The sequence below is a fragment of the Ictidomys tridecemlineatus genome, chromosome 3 (genome assembly GCF_052094955.1).
Source record: "Ictidomys tridecemlineatus isolate mIctTri1 chromosome 3, mIctTri1.hap1, whole genome shotgun sequence".
NCBI lineage: Eukaryota > Metazoa > Chordata > Mammalia > Rodentia > Sciuridae > Ictidomys > Ictidomys tridecemlineatus.
This window is the reverse complement of record NC_135479.1, coordinates 140,704,947-140,724,581: the sequence shown is the minus strand read 5'-3', so window position 1 is coordinate 140,724,581 and position 19,635 is coordinate 140,704,947. Positions and strand designations below refer to the sequence as shown.

At 42.8% G+C, this 19,635-nt stretch overlaps 1 protein-coding gene across 8 annotated transcripts in view; it reads left to right on the top strand.

Annotated features, from left to right (window-relative positions):
• The window catches only part of Tnk2 (tyrosine kinase non receptor 2), a 74,396-nt gene extending 70,415 nt beyond the window's left edge, over positions 1 to 3,981 (top strand). For all 8 annotated transcript variants that reach the window (XM_078043978.1, XM_078043981.1, XM_078043977.1 and 5 more), the window contains one exon: positions 3,511 to 3,981. In XM_078043978.1, the coding sequence (XP_077900104.1) occupies positions 3,511 to 3,529 (19 nt within the window). In that variant the 3' untranslated portion in view covers positions 3,530 to 3,981. The remainder of the gene's footprint in view (positions 1 to 3,510) is intronic.
• Positions 3,982 to 19,635: the final 15,654 nt, after the last annotated feature.

The window sequence follows — 19,635 nt, the reverse complement described above, 5'->3', positions numbered from 1 at the left end:
CCAAGGACCTTATTTCTATGGAGGTTACATTGTGACATTTAAGTGGAGTTTGAAGAAGGTGGAAGGGTCAGTCCCGTAACTCCGGGAGAGGTGGATTTGAGAATGCAGCCAAATGTGGGCTGTAGTCCAGTTTGGAGGGTGGGGAAGAGATCAGGAAGCACTCAGAGAGAAAGCAGCCCCTGAGGTGAGGCTCCCTGCCCCTTTGGTACTGGAGATCAAATCCAGGGCTTCTCACATGATAGGCAGGTACTCTGTACTGACCTATACCTAAACCCTTTTCAAAAATGTTATTTTTGAGTTAGGCCCAGTGGCACACACACCTGTAATCCCAGCAGCTCAGGAGGCTAAGACAGGAGGATTGTGAGTTCAAAGCTAGCCTCAGCAACAGAGAGGTGCTAAGCAACTCAGTGAGACCCTGTCTCTAAATAAAATACAAAATAGGCCTGGGGATGTGGCTCAGTGGCTGAGTGGCCCTGAGTTCAATCCCTGGTACTCACCCCCCCAAAAAAAATTATTTTGAGATGAGGTTGCATTAAGTTTCCAAGGCTGGCCTCAAATTTACAATCCTCCCTCTTCAGCCTCCTGAGTTTCTGGGGTTACCTGTAGGCACCACCACGCCCAGCCTGAGGTGGTTCTTGATTGATGAGTCATATTTGTCAAGGGGCAGAGCTCAGCTGCCCCTGTTTACTGGAGTGTGTGATGCAAGATGAAGCTAAGAGATAAGAAAGCACATGTCCCAGGATGAGAAATTTGGATATTACTGGTGTCTTGAGGGCCTTGAGCAGCCATTTACGAGTTTTACGCAGGTTAGAGACACAAGCAATTTTGAAAATAAAGAAAACCACTCACACCACTAGAGAGTAGCTAGAGGGGTCAGGGCTAGGGGCAGAGTGACAGTTCAGGGGGTTGGGGTGGTCATCCAGGTAGGAAAGGATGGTGTCTGGAGCTAGGGTAAGATTTATGACGATGTAGGAGAGAGGAAGGCACAGAGAAGAGAGATTTAGAGGGGAGTCGAATTGATAACACTTCTCTGTCATCTGAGTGGATTTTAAAGGTGATTGAGGTAAAAAAAAGATCAAGGAAGAATTCTAATTTTTTGTTTTAAACACTGGATAAAGGAGGTTACTCAGTAGATACAGAAGACAGAAGCAAGCGCCGGTTTGAGAAAAACAAACTGTGCTTAATCCACTTAAAGAAATCCTCAGGGGCTGGAGTTGTAGCTCAGTGGTAGAGCACTTGCCTCATACGTGTGAGGTACCGGGTTCGATTCCTAGCACAACTTATATATAATCAAATCAAATAAAGGTCCATCAACAACTAAAAAATATATTAAAGAAATCCTCAATCATAAAGAGGAATGACGTACTAGTGATGCTAATGTGTCATGCTTCAACTGGATGAACCTTGAAAATGCGTTCAGTGAAAGAAGTCAGACACAGAGACCAATACTGTATGGTTCCATCTATATGAACGGTCCAGAACAGGGACCCCCAGAGAGACAGAACAGGGATTAGTGGTTGCAGGGGATGGGAAAAAGGAATGGGGAGTAATTGCTTATTTGGTCCAGGATTGTCTTAGAGTGATAAAAATGTTCTGGAATGAGTGATGATGGTTGTATAATATTACAAATACACTAAAAACCTTTAAAGTGGCTAAAATGATAAATTTTATGTTAGATGAATTTTATCTCAATAAAAAATTAAATCAAAAGAGCAGAATTGGGATACCATGATGAGTTTGCTTTGGGAGATGTGAATTTGAAATGTCTGAGAGACTTCCTGGTGGACTATCCCAGCAGGTAAGTGTCTGTGACCTTTGACACAGGAATGAGGCATCCGATGAAGTTCTTGACACATGGAACCTCAGAGATGCTGCTTCAGCCTCGAGCTGCTCCTCTCCTTCTGGCCCATTCTGTTTTGGGGGCTTCTGCTGGCTCTTTAGGTTTATGCTCGTGGAGACAAAGTTCAAGTTTCCTCTTTGTATTAGTTGCTAGACTTCTTTGCAATTCAGGTCTTTGTATTTTTATGTAAGGGTTAAAGGAGATTGAAGGCTTCCTTTATTGGTCTGCTTAGTGAACACACAGTTGTGACCAAGAACAAGATATGTTCTTATCAGAGGGCATGGCCTTAGGGTGCATTCTATAGGATTCCAGAATCTCTCTATTGCCAGCATCAATGCGTGGATGAATTACTTGATGGTTGATTTTTCTGGGGCCAAATTAAACTCAAAGTTCACTTGAAAAGTCTTCTAATAGTGTTTTTATTTTGACTTTTTGATGCTTATGATGAGTTTCCTCCCTCCCTCCCTCCCTCCCTCTCCCTCTCCCTCTCCCTCTCCCTCTCCCTCTCTCTCTCTCTCCCCTCCCTCCCTCCCTTCCTTCCTTCCTTCCTTCCTTCCTTCCTTCCTTCCTTCCTTCCTTCTTTCCTTCCTTCCTTCCTTCCTTGCCAGGGATTGAACCCAGAGGCATTCAACCACTGAGCTACATTCCCAGCCCATTTAATTTTAGGGCCTCATTAAGTTGCTGAGGCTGACTTTGAACTCATGATCCTCCTGCTTCAATGTCCCCACTTCCAGGATCAGAGGCATGAAACATTGCACCTTGGGCTGATCTGAGTTTCTTTTCCACTTCTCATTTAGAGTTCTTTCCCTTTGGGTGAGGAGTGTAGCTCAGTAATAAAGCACTTGCCTAGCACATGTGAGACCCTAGAGTCCTTTCCTAGCACCATTAAAAACAAAAAACAAAACAACCAAAAAACAAAAAAATAAGAATTCTCTTACAAATGGAGCAAAGTGTTTACACAATCATTCAGTTAATCACTTACCACATATTTGAAAGCCCAATAAGTACAAATATTTGATCTTTTCATATGACTCTTTCATCTTTTTCAGTTGAGTAGGTAAAAACCAACCAGTCATTTCCTCTTCTGAGACTTACATTTTGATCATTTTTTAAAAATGAATCATTTTGTGGTTTCTCTTTGTAATTTATTAGGCAGTATATTGATAATCACCCCGGTAGTCTGTGAACTGTTGCTGCTGCTTCTTTTTGTTTTCTTTTTGGTACTGGGAACTAAATCCAAGTGAATTTAACCACTGGCTAAGTCCCTGCCCTTTTAATTTTTTTGTTTTGAGACAGGGTCTTGCTAACTAAGCAACTTAGGGCCTTGGTAATTGCTGAGGCTGGCTTTGAACTTGTGATCCTACTACCTCAGCCTCCTGAGCTGTTGTGATTACAGGCGTGGCCACCATGTCTGGCATCTGTGAGCTTCTTGAGGACAGTTCCCCTTTGTATCTGTATCATAGACACCCAGGAGGGGCCTGGCATTAGTAAGGCTTTCTGTCTGGGGTGGAGAATCACCCTGAAACGTGAAGGCCTTTAGCGCACATACTCTTATGCATAGTCTTCTTTCTCCTTCTTCCTTCAACTTTCTGAGTCCGTGGAAACACTTTATTTGCAACCATAATTTGCCGGCTTTTGTTTTCCTCCATAATCTTGTCTGATTCCTGAAGCATCTCCTGGTGGCTATGAAGAACCAGATTGAGGGATCCTCTCCTAATGCTTGCACAGGGAAGGAGCAAGACACAACATGAAAACCAGCCCAGGACTGAGAACTGATGATGTGGCTTTCTGTCTCCACTCTTTCCTGTTGAAGCAGAGCGTCTTTGGGCATCTTAAATTATCTGTGGTGAAAGTTTGGTGTTTTTGGTTTTTTAATTTTGAATTTGGCATAGGTGAATATTTTTTATAAAATATACTACCTTCTGCAAAAGGCAAAATTATACTGATGATACAAAAGATCCATGGTTGGGACGGATGGTAGAAAGGGTCAGTCATTATGACCCTGTATACGTGTATGATTACACTACTGGGTGACTGCAGGATGTTCAGCCAAAGAAATGAGAAGTTGTGCTCCATTTGTGCACAATGTGTCAAAATGCATTCTACTGTAAAATAAATAAATAAATTGATTTTTAAAAAGATCTATGGTTGCTGGTGGGGAGAGAGGAAGAATGAATAGGTGAAGCCCAGGGGATATTTTTAGAGCAACGGAACTATTTTGTATGATCCTGCAAATAGTGAACTCATGAGACTATGCATGGTCAAAACCCAGAGAATTTTATAGCACTGTGCGTAAGACTTAATGCATGTAAACAAAAAGCTGCTAGTAGCTCAGAATCGCAAATGGGATGTGACAAAACTAACTATGCTATAGATGCATGAAGCAACCTTACTAAATGGGATGCTGATCCAAGAACTTTGGAGAAAAGTGGAGTTTTTAAGACTACAGGCAAGCTGGGTGCCATGGCACATGCCTATAATCTCAGCAGCTTGGGAGGCTGAGGTAGGAGGATCGAGAGTTCAAAGCTAGCCTCTGCAGAAGCGAGGTGCTAAGCAACTCAGGGAGACCCTGTTTCTAAATAAACTACAAAAATAGGGTTGGGGATGTGGCACAGTGGTTGAGTATCCGTGAGTTCAATCATCTGTGCAAAAAAAAAAAGAAAAAAGAAAAAAAGAAAACTAAAGGCAAAAGAAATTGTACATAAGGCAGTGCTATTGCTAATGAAGTTGTTTTCCACCACAATACAGGCTGATGATCCTGATAGCAGTGTACATGCATACCAGAATTGCAGGATTAAAAAGTGGTGGATAGTGGAACCAGGTCCCTCACTGTTAGATGGGAGGTTATGGCAAGCAAGGGGAGAAGGCTGAAGGGATCCCTGTAGAAATGGAGTGAAGTTGGAGATATCTGTATGATTCATGTTTAACTTATTAAGATGGTTGCTTAGGAAATATATATAGATATAGATACAGATATGTGTGTACATGCAGGTTTGCATATACAGACATGTCCTTGCTCTGTCAGCTGAAAGACACCCCAGGAGCAATGGGCACATCTAGCAGCAAGATCTTGGTTTCTAATACCATTCTCCAATAAAAAGGAGCCAGGAAATTCACAACAGCTAAGCTATAAAACCAACCTAAGAGCCCTTTAACAGATGAATGGGTAAAGAAAATGTGGAATATATATACAAAGGAATATTACTCAGCCATAAAGGAAAATGAAATTATGGCATTTGCTAGTAAATGGATAGAACTGGAGACTATCACGCTAGGTGAAATAAGCCAATACCCCCCAAACCAAAGGCCGAATGTTCTCTCTGATATGTGGATGCTAACATATAATAAGTGTATGTGTGTGTGTGTGTGTGTGTGTGTGAGAGAGAGAGAGAGAGAGAGAGAGAGAGAGAGAGAGAGAGGAGAGAGAGAGAGAATAGAAGTTCATTAGATTACAAAGGGGAATGAAGGTAAGGGAGAGTGGGGACGGGAATGGGAAAGACAGTAGAGTGAATAGGACAGAACTTTCCTTTGTTCATTAATGAATACAGGACCAGTGAACTACAAATCATGTACAACCACAAGAATGAGAAGTTATACTCCATGTCTGTATAATATGTCAAAATACACTCTACTGTCATATATATCTAAAAAGAACAAATAAAAGACTTTTTAAAATATTTATTTATTTATTTAGTTAGTTAGTTACTTAGTTTTCGGCGGACACAACATCTTTGTTTGTATGTGGTGCTGAGGATCGAACCCGGGCTACTGCTTAAGCCACATCCCCAGCCCCAATAAAAGACTTTTTAAAAAGGAGCCAGGGTCCTTTGGAAAAATGACTAATTCTAGGACTGAGGCAAGAAGTATACAAAATGAAGTATACTTCATTTTTTAGAAGTACAGAAAGTGAGGGAATTTTCAACACACGTACACACACACACAATGATGAGGTCTGTCAAAGGTGTACAGGCCACCTGGAAGAGTTCTCATGACCAAAGATGGAAACATCTGGGCGACAAATGAATAAAATAGTATTGGCTGTCATCTAAAATACAAAATAAACATCCAGCCAAGTGTGGTGATGCACACCTATAATCCCAGTGGTTTTAGAGGCTGAGGTAGGAGGATCACGAGTTTGAAGCCAGCTTCAACAACTTAATGAGGTCCTAAACAACTCAGAAAGACCCTGTCTCTAAATAAAAAAAGTGCTGGGGTTGTGGCTCAGTGGTTAAGCATCTCTGGGTTCAATCTCCAGTACCCAAAAAAACAAAAAATCCAGACTTATAATGTATGTCTCTTCTGATATAATTATTTAATAATTAATATAATTAATTATTAAATAATTAAGTAGGAGAACTCATGGATTCTTGAGCTCTGAAAACAAATCTCTTTTGCACAAGAATTCCAAATTATATGTGGGATCCTCTCCCGTAAGGAGGTGGAGTGTAGTTCCTTATCCCAAAAGAATGATCTGCACACAAGGCCTGGTCTGTATATCGAGACCAGGGAGAAAGGGAGACTTTACAGCAGAGACACCTGACAAGCATGTCCTCAATCAGGTGGTCACAGTCTAAATCACATGGTAGGTCACACTGACAGTGTGCACACTTGGGACGATGGGAGGAAAATGGCACTATCGTCTGTGATGTCCCTCTCAAAAAGCCCCAGTCTAATCGTGAGAAAACATCAGGTGTAGCCCAACTGAGGGACCTAATACAGAAGTCCTGGCCAGTATTCCTCAAGACTCTCAAGGTCATCCCAGAAAAATTCTGAGCAACTGTCACAGCTAAGAGGAACCTAAGGAGACACACAATCAAATGCAATGCTTAGAACAGACAGAGGACATTCAGGTAAGGAAGGCTGGATAAATCATAAAATTAATAATGTGCAAAATTTAGTTAACAGTCAGGTATCAATATTGGCTCAGTAATTATGACAATAAGCCATGCTAATAAGATACTAATCATGGGGGATAGATGTGGAGTATGTGATTACTCTGTACTGCCCTCACAATTTTTCTTGAAATCTATCATTGTTCTAAAAAAAACTATTGAAAATTAATTATTAAAGAAATGAAATTTGTAAAGACCAAAGATATATATCAATCCCAAGAATTTAAATGATAATATGCCTCTTTTAGCAGTGGGGGTGGGGGGTGTTGACGGGGGATTGAACTCAGGGTTGCTTAACCACTGAGCCGTATCTCCTGCCCTTTTTTTATGGTATATTCTGAGACTGTTTTGCTAATTCCTTCAAGCCTCAGTAAGTTGCTGAGGCTGGTCTTGAACTTACAACTTCCTGCTGTAGCCTCAGGGATTACAGGCATGAGCCACTATGCCTGGCAAAAATATGCTTTTTAATATTTTATTTATCAAGTTGTAAGGTTCAATTGCAACTATTTTGTGTTTATAAATACACAATGATTACTTAGAGTATTTTTTTCTGATGAAAAAATAATTATGGCATAATTAGATAACCTTCATCTAACTTTTAAATTATTCTGTTTCAATAATTCAGAGCTGAAGTTATCAAACATTTTCTGTAAAGGGCCATATGGTCTTGTCACAACAATTCAACTGTCATTGAGGCTTGAAGGTAGCAGAGACAGTTTGCAAAACAGTAGGCATGGCTGTGTTCCAATAACACTTTATTTATAAAAGTAGCCAGCAGCCAGGTTTGACCCACTGCCCATAGTTGGCCACCCCTTTATATACAGGACCATTTTAACCAAATATTTGTGGAGTTTATCAATTTCTCCAAGAGCATCTTGGCTTTCAAATCATTATTTTATAGTGAAGCAACCTATTTATATCTTTTTCCTTGTAAGATCTCTTTTCAATTATTTTGTTTCTAAGAAATATTTATTGATGAGGCCACAAATATAAAAGTATTTCTAACCACTCTGTGAGAGACATGCTGACCAAACAGAGATTTCATCTCTTGGGGTTCTGTGTATGATTTCACATAGATCAGAGTTTCACAATTGTCAAAATCCTCATTTAATATCCATGATTCTTTTCTAAATACTGTTTCCTTTTATTGATCTATTTACTAATTCTTAGGTTAGGACTATATTTTCAAATGCCATATATATTTATATGTTAGTAATGTCAGCTGTCTTCAATTTACAACACATTTCTGCCACTAAAAACCTGTATTAATCCTTCCCTGGGATTTTGCTGGTCACATCTTAAGCTGTTGAAGGCCACTGCCAAGGACTGGCCAGGCTGACTTAGGTCTTGAAGAGGTCAACAGAGAGGTTAGCAAATTCCAGAGGACTTACTCCTCAAGAGAGTTCAATCAAGCTGCATCGGTGACGCATGTCTGTAATCCCAGTGGCTTGGGAGGCTGAGTCAGGAGGATTTAGAGTTCAAAGCCAGCCTCAGCACAAAGCAAGGCGAAGCGCTAAGCAACTCAGTGAGACCCTGTCTCTAAATAAAATAGAAAATAGGGCTGGGGATGTGCCTCAGTGGTCATGTGCCTCTGAGTTCAATCCCAAGTACCAAAAAAAAAAAAAAAAAAGAGAGAGTTTGCTCACATCCTTCACTTCTTGAGTGGTGGTTGCTAATAACATGGGCAAAGCTAGAATTTTTCATAACTGAAAGGAAGGCAGAATAAATTTTTTTCTTTTCTTTTTTTTGTCCCAGTTGCACTTGTCAAAGCAAAACAATAAAAGCATCCTTCATTGCTGGCAGCTCTGCTAATCTGTGTGGCCAGACCTCCTGGGGTGCCTATTCCACACCCAGCCCTGCTTCCTGTACTGGCCAAAATGTCTGTGGAAGGGTTTTCATTCTTTAACTTTTAAAATACACCTTTAGTTTCCCTTGGCAATTGTATACATTTATAGGATACAGTGTGACATTTCAAAACGTGTACAACATGTCATGATCAAATCAGGGTAATCAGCATGCCGGTCACCACAGACACCATATCTTGTGTTGAGGAAATTCAAAATTCTCTCCACTAGCCCCTTGGAAGTATCTGACTGGTTTTTGTGGGCATTTTTTTTTTTTTAGTTGTAGTTGGACACAATACTTTGATTTAATTTATTTATTTCTATGTGGTGCTGAGGATCAAACCCAGGGCCTTGCATGTGCTAGGAAGCACTCTACCACTGAGCCACAATCCCAGCCAATGAGTCTTTATTCTTAATTAAACTTCTGTTTCCAAAATAATTTCTGTGGAAAGAACATTTTTACTTTTAAGATTTTTATTTAAAAAAGTTCTTATGGGTGCACTATAGTTGTACATAATAGTGGGATTTGTTGTTACATATTCCTACATGCCCACAATATAGCAATATAATTTGGCCAAGATCACTCCCCAGCACTTCCCCCACCTTCTACCCACTGGTCCCTTTCCTCTACTGATCTCCCTTTGATTTTCATGAGAATAAACCAGAATCCTTTTCCTTTTTCCTCTTTATTTTTTGAGAGAAACATGTGATCCTCAACCTTCTGAGTTTGGCTTATTTCACTTAACATAATGTTTTCAAGTTCCATCCATTTTCCTGAAAAGGACAATTTCTTTTTTTCTTTATGGTTGAGTAAAACTCCATTGTGTATATATACCACATTTTCTTCATCCATTCCTCCACTGATGGATACCTAGGCTGGTTCCATAGTTTGGCTATTGTGAATGGTGCTGCTATAAACGTGGGTATGTATGTATCTGTAAGGATGGCCTAAGGCCTGAGCCTAAGCAACTCCATTTTAAAACTCCAGTTCGAAACCTGCAGTCTCACCAGGCGCACCTACAGAGCTCTCCAGTATGGCCCTCATGCACAAGCAAGTCACTTCTCCCCATGCCTCTGGCATGCTGTCCTCGCTCAATAAGGGGGAAAGGTGAAAAGATCAGGGTGGGACCACTAGACCAGAGGTTTGTAACTGACAGACCCAGTGGCAGCTGAAAGGGGGGGGTTCGAAAGCCCCCATATTTGGTATAAATAATGGAGCAAATGAACAGACATTCAGCCAGCTGAAACTGATGCCCTCACGCTGGGAGCCTGATGAGGACCTGGACTGACATCCCAACACTTTCCATCATTTGCCTGATCCTCTGCATTTTCCTCCTGCTCTCAAACTCCACTGCCACATCTTGAGTCTGGTGAGAACCGCCAGCTTCTCCCTACAACCCTCTCCTCAACTGGCCGTCAGCTCCACCCCAGGAGAATCCTGCCTTGGTTCCTGATCTGATCACCACTGTTGGAGCAGATGTGCATCTGCTGGACTTAGAGCCTAAGGCTTGAGACTTTTAATCTGACACTTGAGCTTAGCATGCAGCGGGAATGTCTGTCATGAGCTGTCAAGACTAAGTGTGCTGGCAGTGCTTAGAATTAACCTAGAATTTTTGCTGTGAATTGATTATGTCTATTGCAGTGCCTAACATTAAGGATTGTAATTTTCTTGATTAGGAACCTATAGAGTGAAATTGTATTGAGTGATTTGAGTTAATAAAGCATTCAAAAGGGAAGAAGCACGTGGACATTCTTTATTTCTCCCCCTCGACTGCATAAGTCACACCGTTTGCCATCGCAATAGTATCACTGTAGTATGATGACTTAAATTCCTTAGGATAAATACCAAGGAGTGGTATAGCTGGGTCACAGGTGGTCCCATGACTAGTCTTTTGAGGAAACTCCATACTGATTTCCATAGTGGTTGTATTAATTTATGGTCCCATCAACAGTGTAAAAGTGTTTTCTTCACAGCCTCTCTAGCATTTATTATTGTTTGTATTCTTTTTAATTTTTTTTTTTAGTTTTTAATAGGCATTTATTTTATTTATTTTTATGGGATGCTAAGGATCAAACCCATTGCCTCACACATGCTAGGCAAGGGCTCTATCACTGAGCCATAACCTCAGCCCTATTGTTTGTATTCTTGATGCCTGCCATTCTGATTGATGTGAGACAAAATCTCGGTGTAGTTTTGATTTGTATTTCTCCAATTGATAAATGAACATTTTTACTTTGTGTGTGTGTGTTGGGGGGTACCAGGGGTTGAACTTAGCACTTGGCCACTGAGCTGTTGAACCCATGTTGCAAAGACCACCGACTCCAGTTTAAACCAAATGAGAGCAAGCTTATAGTGTGTACCCAAGAGAGCTGACCAGCAACTGCCTCAACCCAAAGCAGAGCAGAGCCAGCTCTTAGAGAAGGAAGGTTTTTATAGCACAAAAAGTTACAAAGGAGGGGGGTGTCTTGGGAACTTAGAGCTTACAGGGTTCTGGCAAACATAATACAAAGATAGATAGCAGGTTATGATCTACATGGCTTCACATTTCAAGGAAGGGAGAAAATTTAGATTCCATCTTCAGAATTTATAAGGGGTCCACTTAGGTTTTAGGGAGGGTTGTTATCTGGTCTAGGAGAGCCAGGCATGAGTGAGTTCCGAGCATGGGCAGGAAATCCAAACAGGTTTAAACATCAAAGAATGGTCAGGCCAAATAGAAATCTTAGTATTTAATAATAAAACAGAAATGAACTTTTCATGAGTTTGTGACGAGATGGCTCCATCTTAAGATGGAATTAGGCTGGTTCATCAGAGCCACATCCCCAGCCCTATTTTGTGTTTTATTTAGAGACAGGGTCTCACTGAGTTGCTTGGCACATTGCTTTTTGATGAGGCTGGGTTTGAACTCATGCCCGAGCTGCTGGTATTACAGGTGTGCAGGCATGCATCACTATGCTCAGCTCATTTTTACTTTTAATTCATCTTGCCATGGTTCTTTTCCCTGAGTGCTTCTTTCAAAATGTTTTTGCAATCCTCCCTTAATTTTAACATGTTAAAAGAAAAGGATAAAGCAAAACAACACTTGATGGAAAAAATATTTACAACTAATGGGACAAAGTGCCCCCTTATAAGTATTTAATAAGAATACTCACATAAATTGTTAAGAAAATGCTAGAATCCTAATTGGATAAAGGACTTCAACAGACAATTCACTCTGAAAACACACAAATGCATAGGCATATATGGAAAAAAAATAGCTCAAGAGGTAAAAGTGTATAGTTGGGTATGGTGGTGCATGCCTGTAATCCCAGCAACTCAGGAGGCTGAGGCAGGAAGATCTCAAGTTCAAAGTCAGCCTCAGCAACTTAAGGGGGCCCTAAGCAATTTAGCAAGACTCTGTTTTAAAATAATAAATAATAAGGGTTTGGAATGTGGCTCAGTGGTTAAACACCCCTGGGTTCAATCCTTGATACCAAAAAAAAAAAAAAAAAAGTAGAAAGTGGTAAAAATCAAATATATATACAAACGTGCCAAGGACCTAAACAGACAATTCTCAGAAGAGGATATAAAATCAATCAACAAATATATGAAAAAAATTTCATTATATCTAGCAATTAGAGAAATGCAAATCAAAACTACTCTATGATATCATCTCACTCCAATCAGAATGGCAGCTATTATGAAGAAAAACAACAATAAGTGTAGGTGAAGATGTGGGGGAAAAGGTACACTCATACGTTGCTGGTGGGACTGCAAATTGGTGCAGCCAATATGGAAAGCAGTATGGAGATTCCTTGGAAAGCTGGGAATGGAACCACCATCTGACCCAGCTATCCCTCTCCTTGATCTATACCCAAAGGACTTAAAAACAGCATACTACAGGGACACAGCCACATCAATGTTTATAGCAGCACAATTCACAATAGCTAAACTGTGGAGCCAACCTAGATGCTCTTCAGTGGATGAATGGATAAAAAAAATGTGGCATTTATACAGAATGGAATTTTACTCAACAATAAAAGAGAATGAAATCATGGCATTTGCAGGTAAATGGATGGTGTTGAAGAAGATAATGCTAAGTGAATTTAGCCAATCCCAAAAGAACAAATGTAGAATGTTTTCTCTGATATAAGGAGGCTGATTCATAGTGGGATAGGGAGGGGGAGCACGGGAGGAATAGACAAAGTCTAGATAGGGCAGAGGGGAGGGAAGGAAAGAGAGGGGGCGGGGGTTGGCAAGGATGGTGGAATGTGATAGACATCATTATCCAAAGAACAGTATAAAGTCACAAATTGGTGTCAGCATACTTTATATACAACCAGAGATATGAAAAATTGTGTTGTATATTGTGTAATAAGAATTGTAATGCATTCTGCTGTCATTTATTTTTTTAAATCAATAAAAAATAAAGTTATAGTGTCCAACTACAACTAAAAAATTTTAAAAAATCAAATATATGGTATGATTTTTATTTGGGGGGTATTTAAAAATTTTTAATATTTATTTTTGTTGAGCATGGTGGCACATGTCTATAATCTCAGCAACACAAGAAGCTGAGGCAGGAGCATATCAAATTGGAGGTTAACCTGGGCAACTTAGTGACACCTCATCTTAAATTAAAAAATTACAAAGGGCTGGGGATGTATGTAGCTCAGTGGTAAAATGACTCTGGATTCAAGCCCCAGTACTGAAAGAAAGAAAGAAAGAAAAAAAGAAAGAAAGAAGAAGGAAGGAAGGAAGGAAGGAAGGAGAAAGAAAGAAAGAAAGAAAATAATATTTATCTTTAAAATTAACACATTAAAAACTACATATTTATAGGGTACTATATTGGATGATTTTTTAAATTACTGAGCTATAAAATGACTTGTCAACTACTTTCCATTGCTTATAAAGATTTGGTGAAAGCAGCACCCTTACAGTACTCTAAGTTAAAAAAAAAAAAAGTTTGAAAAGTAACTTGTACTACGAGCCACAGGACTTACACACCTTGCCTCAGTAGTACCACCTCTGGGAATCAACCCCAAGGAAAAACAGTTGTCCCACCCGCCTGGCACAAGCTTCCTTAAAATGTATATGTAGATGAGAAAAGTGGGAACGAAAAAATATGAAAAGTTATGTATGGATAAGGTGGGTTATATGTGATCTTCCACTCTATAATGTTAGATTTTATAAAACATCTATATATTGTATTTATTTTTTAACCAGGAAAGAACGAGGAAACAGAGACAGAGCGCCCCTCAGAGGCAGGTCTTGGTGGTGCCTCCCCTCTTTGGCCCTCCAACCAGCCAACATCCCAGCTCCCCTCAGGAAAGAGGTGAGCAGGAAACAGGAAACTTCTGAAGGGGAAGAGAGGTGTTATGGCTTGAATGTGCCTCCCACGGTTCATGAGTTGAAAATACCCCCAAATTCATGTTTGTGGTATTTGGAGTTTTGGATAGAATTAGGATTAGATGAGGCATGAGAGTAAGATCTCCATTTATGGCTTAATAAGAAGAAACCTAGGCTAGCATACTTGTTTTTTCTCATCATGTGATGTCCTCAGCAATGTTATGATACGTTAAGAAGGCCCTCACCAGAGGCTGAGCAGATCCCGGGCACTGTGCTCTTGGCCTTACCCTCCAGAACTATGTGCCAAATAAACTTCTATTCTTTATAAATCACACAGTCTCAGGTATTTTGTTATAGCAACAGAAACCAGACTAAGACAAGAGAGAAGAGTCATTGTCCATTCTTTGCCAACTGCCCTTCCGTCTATCACTGTGTTCCTCCTCCACCTATTCCGGTCCTACCATCCTTCAATCCCCTCTCACATCTCAGGATGTGATTGTTTGGTCAGTCTTTCTCTGTCCATCTCCCTCTCCCTGGAGGAAGCCAGCTGCCATGTTGCTGAACAGCCCTTGCACATGTGGCAAGGAATTGAAGTTCTGACCAGGAGCCCCATGAGTAAAACTGGAAGCCATTATCTGATGCAGTCTTCACCACACCTTCACTACAACCTCCTGAGAGACTGATAGGGCAGCCACCTATCTCAGCTCTCTAGATCCCACACCCTCAGAGGGAAATAATAAACAGTTTTTGTTTTCAGCCCTTTGGTTTTGGAGTAATTTGACAGGTGGCAACAGCTGCTAAGATACTTTCTTTCCCCCTTCAGAGACATTTCCTGTCTTTTGCATGTCTCATGCTCATGGTACCAGCTTTTCAGAGGACTGAAATAAGAGACAACAAACAGATGTTTATTATGGAACATCTACCCATGGCAGACACTTCTAATCCCATAACTATTTAGTTAGTCCTCACGATGATCCTATGGGACATGTTTACAGATGGAGAAACTGAGACTCAGGGGTGTAAGCTCTTTTGAACGTGGGGAAAGAATTCAGAATAGCAAAAAGAGCCGTGATCACTGGAATGTTCCGGCTCCTCTGGACCTGTTTCTCCGTGTCAATAAGGAGCCACTAAATAATTGGACTCTGAGGTCCCTTTTATGACAGTAAAGCGGGGGGGGGGGTAACAACGAGGTTCCACTAAGACTAGTAAAACTAACACAGAATCAATGAGATCACACACAGACCTGAAATGTGAGACACAAATGTCACAAATGTCCTTTCCTTGGGGTTTAGAGATAAGATTGGATGAAGTGCTCCCTCTCCTCCTCCCTCCCTTCACCACCTGCCCCAGGCTCCCCCCCAGCCCCCCACCATGGTCTGCCTCCTGACCCCACTGCCCCAGTCATAGTCCCCCTCCCTTCCTGTGGCTGCATAGAGTTACCAGATGATATATAGGGCGTTGGATGAGATCTGAATTTCCCATAAACCACAAATAATCTGTAATCTAACTATGTCCCAAAATTCGTTCAGGCCATATACCCCCACCCCTCAAAAAAGGCATCATTTTCTGTTGAAGTGAACTTCTTCAAATTTAACTAGTCATTCTGTTTTTATTTGTTAGATCTGGCTTCTCTCCTGTTTGGAAGGCTTGTCACCCCTCCCTTCCTGATCACCCTGACACTCTGGTCACTGAATGGAGCAATTCTGCTCTTCCCAGTCCTCATCCCAAAACTCAGCCCAGGCCCACAACTGCATATCTAAATCCCTTGAAGACACCTGCTGTCTCATTAGCTCAGGGCATACACAGTTTATAAAGTTTCTTCAATTTCTTCAGTTGTTTCCTCTCTGTTTGCTGGCAGGGAAGTCACCTGAAGTATAGTAAGGATTTCTCCTTCTCCTCCTCCTCCTTCTTTTCTCCTTTGGTACCAGGGATTAAACCCAGAGATGTTCAACCATTGAGCCACATCCACAGCCCTTTTCATCTTTTATTTTGAAACAGGGTCTTGATAAGTTGCTTAGGGCCTGGCTAAGTTGCAGAGGCTGGCCTTACACTTGAGATCCTCCTGCCTCAGCTTCCCGAGACATTGGACTACAGGCATATGTCACCATGCCTGGCCAGAAAGGCTTCTTGAGCTAACATCAGTGTCTAGACACTGCCAATAATGTACATAGAAAGAATGTTGGTTTTTTGTTTCTTTTTTGGTCAAGAGTGGTGGCATATGCAAAAAATTTAAAAAGGGCTAGAAATATAACTCAGTGGTTAAATGCCCTGGAATGTGACCCCCCAGTACCACAATACATGCATCAGGTGATGTCCTCAGCCATGTTATGATACAGTAAAAAAGCCCTCACCAGAGGCTGAAAAAAAAAAAAAAAAAAAAGAAAAAGAAAAAGAATTTGCCTTCAGAAGTTGGTCTGCTAAACAGGGATGGGGCCTGAGAGGGTGCACTGGGCAGGCAGGTTGGTGGGAGGGGAAATGCCTTGGACACAGGGACCCAGCTCTGCTCTCCTCATAGAGAGCTGGGAGACCGTGTCCTGCAAGAGTCCAGCCTTATCTTTTGGATGGTGTTAGGGAGCACAAGGGAAAGAAGTTTCGTGGTCAAATAAATTTGAAAAACTTCTTGTAAACCAGTGTTTGCTCCAGAGCCGGGAACAAGCCAAGGCACACTACAGATTTCCAAGGCAGGTAAAGTAGCAGTCTTCTGAGACCTGCGTTAGCCATGGAGATCTTTTCTGGAAAGTAGCTTGTGCAAGGGTGCTCTGCTCTGGGGAATGCAGCCTACACTCTCCTCTCTCCAATTTTGTTTCTGTGCTTTTCAAGCTACCTAGCTGGTCTTCAGATACCCACAAGTTGTGAAGGGGCTGCCCTGTCCTCAGACACAGTGTGTTCATTCTTGCCAAGGCCCAGCCCCTGGTGAAGATTAAGAGATTCGCACCAGGGAGAAGAAATCAATAGGCAAATGCAGGCATTCAGCCAGTTTGAGAACTCTGTTTTATATTTCAGGTTAATAAATTTTCTGGTTTATGTGTCAGTTGTGTTCTCATGGGTCTGGTTAGCAGGAAGTGACCCCAGAAGCTGGTTTCATCTCAGACGGTGACAAGACCTCACTCCTGGCGACCTGGAGAGACAGGGTCTGGTCAAAGTTCCCAGTTGGGTCCTTGTCACCTCCCACAGAGCACCTTCCAGCTCTGGGATTATGCAGCATGGAACTTTCAGAGATGCTAAATTTGCTGAGTGCCCAGGGGTCGTCACAGAACAGCCATGGGCAAAAGGCCAGAGGTCCAGGAGGAAGAGAGAAGTGAGGGAGAAGGGAAGTATGACAAAGAAGAGGAGAGATGAGTCATGGGGGTGAGAGCTCAGGTACAGACCCATGGGACAGATGCCCAACAGGAGGGCAGAGAGAGGGGGCTGGGGAGCAGGAAGTGGGTGCCACCTTCAGGGCCGTTTCAGGGAGACTTGGGGGAAACCAGACAGGAGGAGAGGCACATCCTTGCCCGTGAGGCTGAGATGCTGTGGCTCTGTCCTGGTGGTGGTCCGCAGGGTTGGTAGGGTGTAGAGGCCATCTTTGAAGGAGAGACTCACTTTGAGCTTCACACCTGGGAGGAGGGGCTGGCTGCTGGTGGGGCCTTGCTGGGGTTCTGGGTGGTGGCAAGAAAACTCTGGAACTGAGGACTCTGAGCCTGGTGTTTCCACCTTCCCATTTGGATGTCCCTTGGCTGGCTGCTGCCTGGTTCTTTGGTCCATCCTGGTTGTGGGAGGCCTGTGGGCCTGTGGAGTCAGTTGAGACCCCTCCCCACCTCTGCCAGGATCCCCAGGCAGCTGATGGCACTTACAGCCGGTGGGCCTCTGGTGCCTGAGCTCCCCTCCCCATAGGCAGGTGCTGGGACAGGCTGGTCATTCATGCCTCCCCTCCCTGAAGGCCATCGGGGTTCGTGCCCCACCCGTATCTCAGAGTAGCCAGGATTGAGACACCTTCTTACTTCCTTGTTCCTCTTGGCAGCCAAATCACCACTGTCTTGACCCAAATGCCCCTTGTGCCAGCACCCTCCAGTCAGAGACCCACCCAGGCAGCCTCAGGGTCTGACCATGTCAGAGCTGGGAGGGACCGGCCAGGTCAACCTCATTTCATAGAAAAGGAAACCTAAACTCGTGGCACGCTGCTTCCCCAGGTCACACAGCATTGAGAGCGTCCAGGTTTGGGGATCTTCATGTCCTTCTGAACCAAAAGCAGCGCACGCGCACAGGGCCCTGTGATTCAAGCAGTCTCCAGCCCATGATGACAGGTGACTGTTTTCCCATAACCTCAGCGGCCTAGGGCCCACCCGGATAAGTCCAGCCTGTCCCCTGGGGCCCAGCACTGCCAGTGGTTGTTCTGATTTCCCACAGGCCATCAGGTGAATGGTTTCACCGGGTATGGAATCATTACATCTGGGGTGGCAATCCCTGTAGGCTCTTTTTCCTCCCATGGGTACTGAGAAGCCAAAATGAGATTTTTTTTTTTTTTTGTACCAGGAATTAAACCCAAGGGTGCTTAACAACTGAGCCACATCCCCCGTTCTTCCTTTATATTTTATTTAGAGACAGGGTCTCACCAATTAGCTTTAGGACCTTGCTACATTGCTGAGTCTGGCTGTGAATCTGCAATCCTCCTGCCTCACCCTCTCCAGCTGCTGGGATTATAGGCGTGCACAGCCGCACCCAGCCCCCCAAATGAGATTCTGATGAAAAGTTCTTAAGGAAGGAGCTGTGAGGCCTTTGCTAAGGCCATGGGGAAAGGAAATCCCATCACTGAAATTTGGCTTTACCACGGTCAGCCCACTCTGTCCCCACCCACTTCTGAGCAGCATAGATTCTTGCTTTGCGGATGCTGTTCCCTGGTCTGGAGGGTCTTTCCTCTATCCCTTGGGGCACCCATCTGACAGGGGTTTTGACAAGCCACATGCCACACTCCTTTTAGGAAGACACAAAGACCCTTTGGTTTTGGAGTTAGGGCTGGGTTCAAATCCTGACTCTGCATCAGTCTGCCGCATGGCTGTGGTCTCATTGACTTCCCCTCCTCCTAGGAAAAGTTCAGATCTCTTTCAGATGGCGCCAAAGACCTGCGCTTGCATTCATTCCTTGACGTGTCCTCCTCTGACCACCTGGCTGCACACCATTTGGAGGCACAAGTCTAGACTCACAGCGGAGGCGGAGTGGGCTCAGTGGTGGGCAGGACTGGCTGCAGAGCCTGCAGTGAAATCGGCTTCCTCAGGAGATACTTAGGCCTGTAGATTTTGACAACGTGAAGGATCTGACTCCTACTCCGCCATGTAACTTCATCTGCTTGCCCTTTTCCCTCAGTGCCTCAGGACCTCTTTCATGTCCTTAAATAAGCAGTACTTCTATCTACCTCAGGGCCTTAGCACCTGTTAACATGCTCACAGCAGTCCTGTTCAGCCTCTAACTTGTGCTTCTAACCCAGCTTAGGTGTCTTTCTGCAGATCCCCATAAGTCAATGCCCCTGTTCTATTTTTCCTTCCTAACACATCACAATTTCACTTATTTGCTTGTCTTTCTATCTCTTTTTTGCTTTCAGACCAGACAGATGAGAGCAGAGACTGCCAGTCTTGCTCCCCACAGCCTTCTCTCTGCTTCTAGCCTCTTCCCTGGTACAGATGGGGCTTACTAGCCGTTGTTTAAACAAAAATCTGTTTTATTTTCTCATCTGTAGCAGAAAGGTAACACCTACTGCAA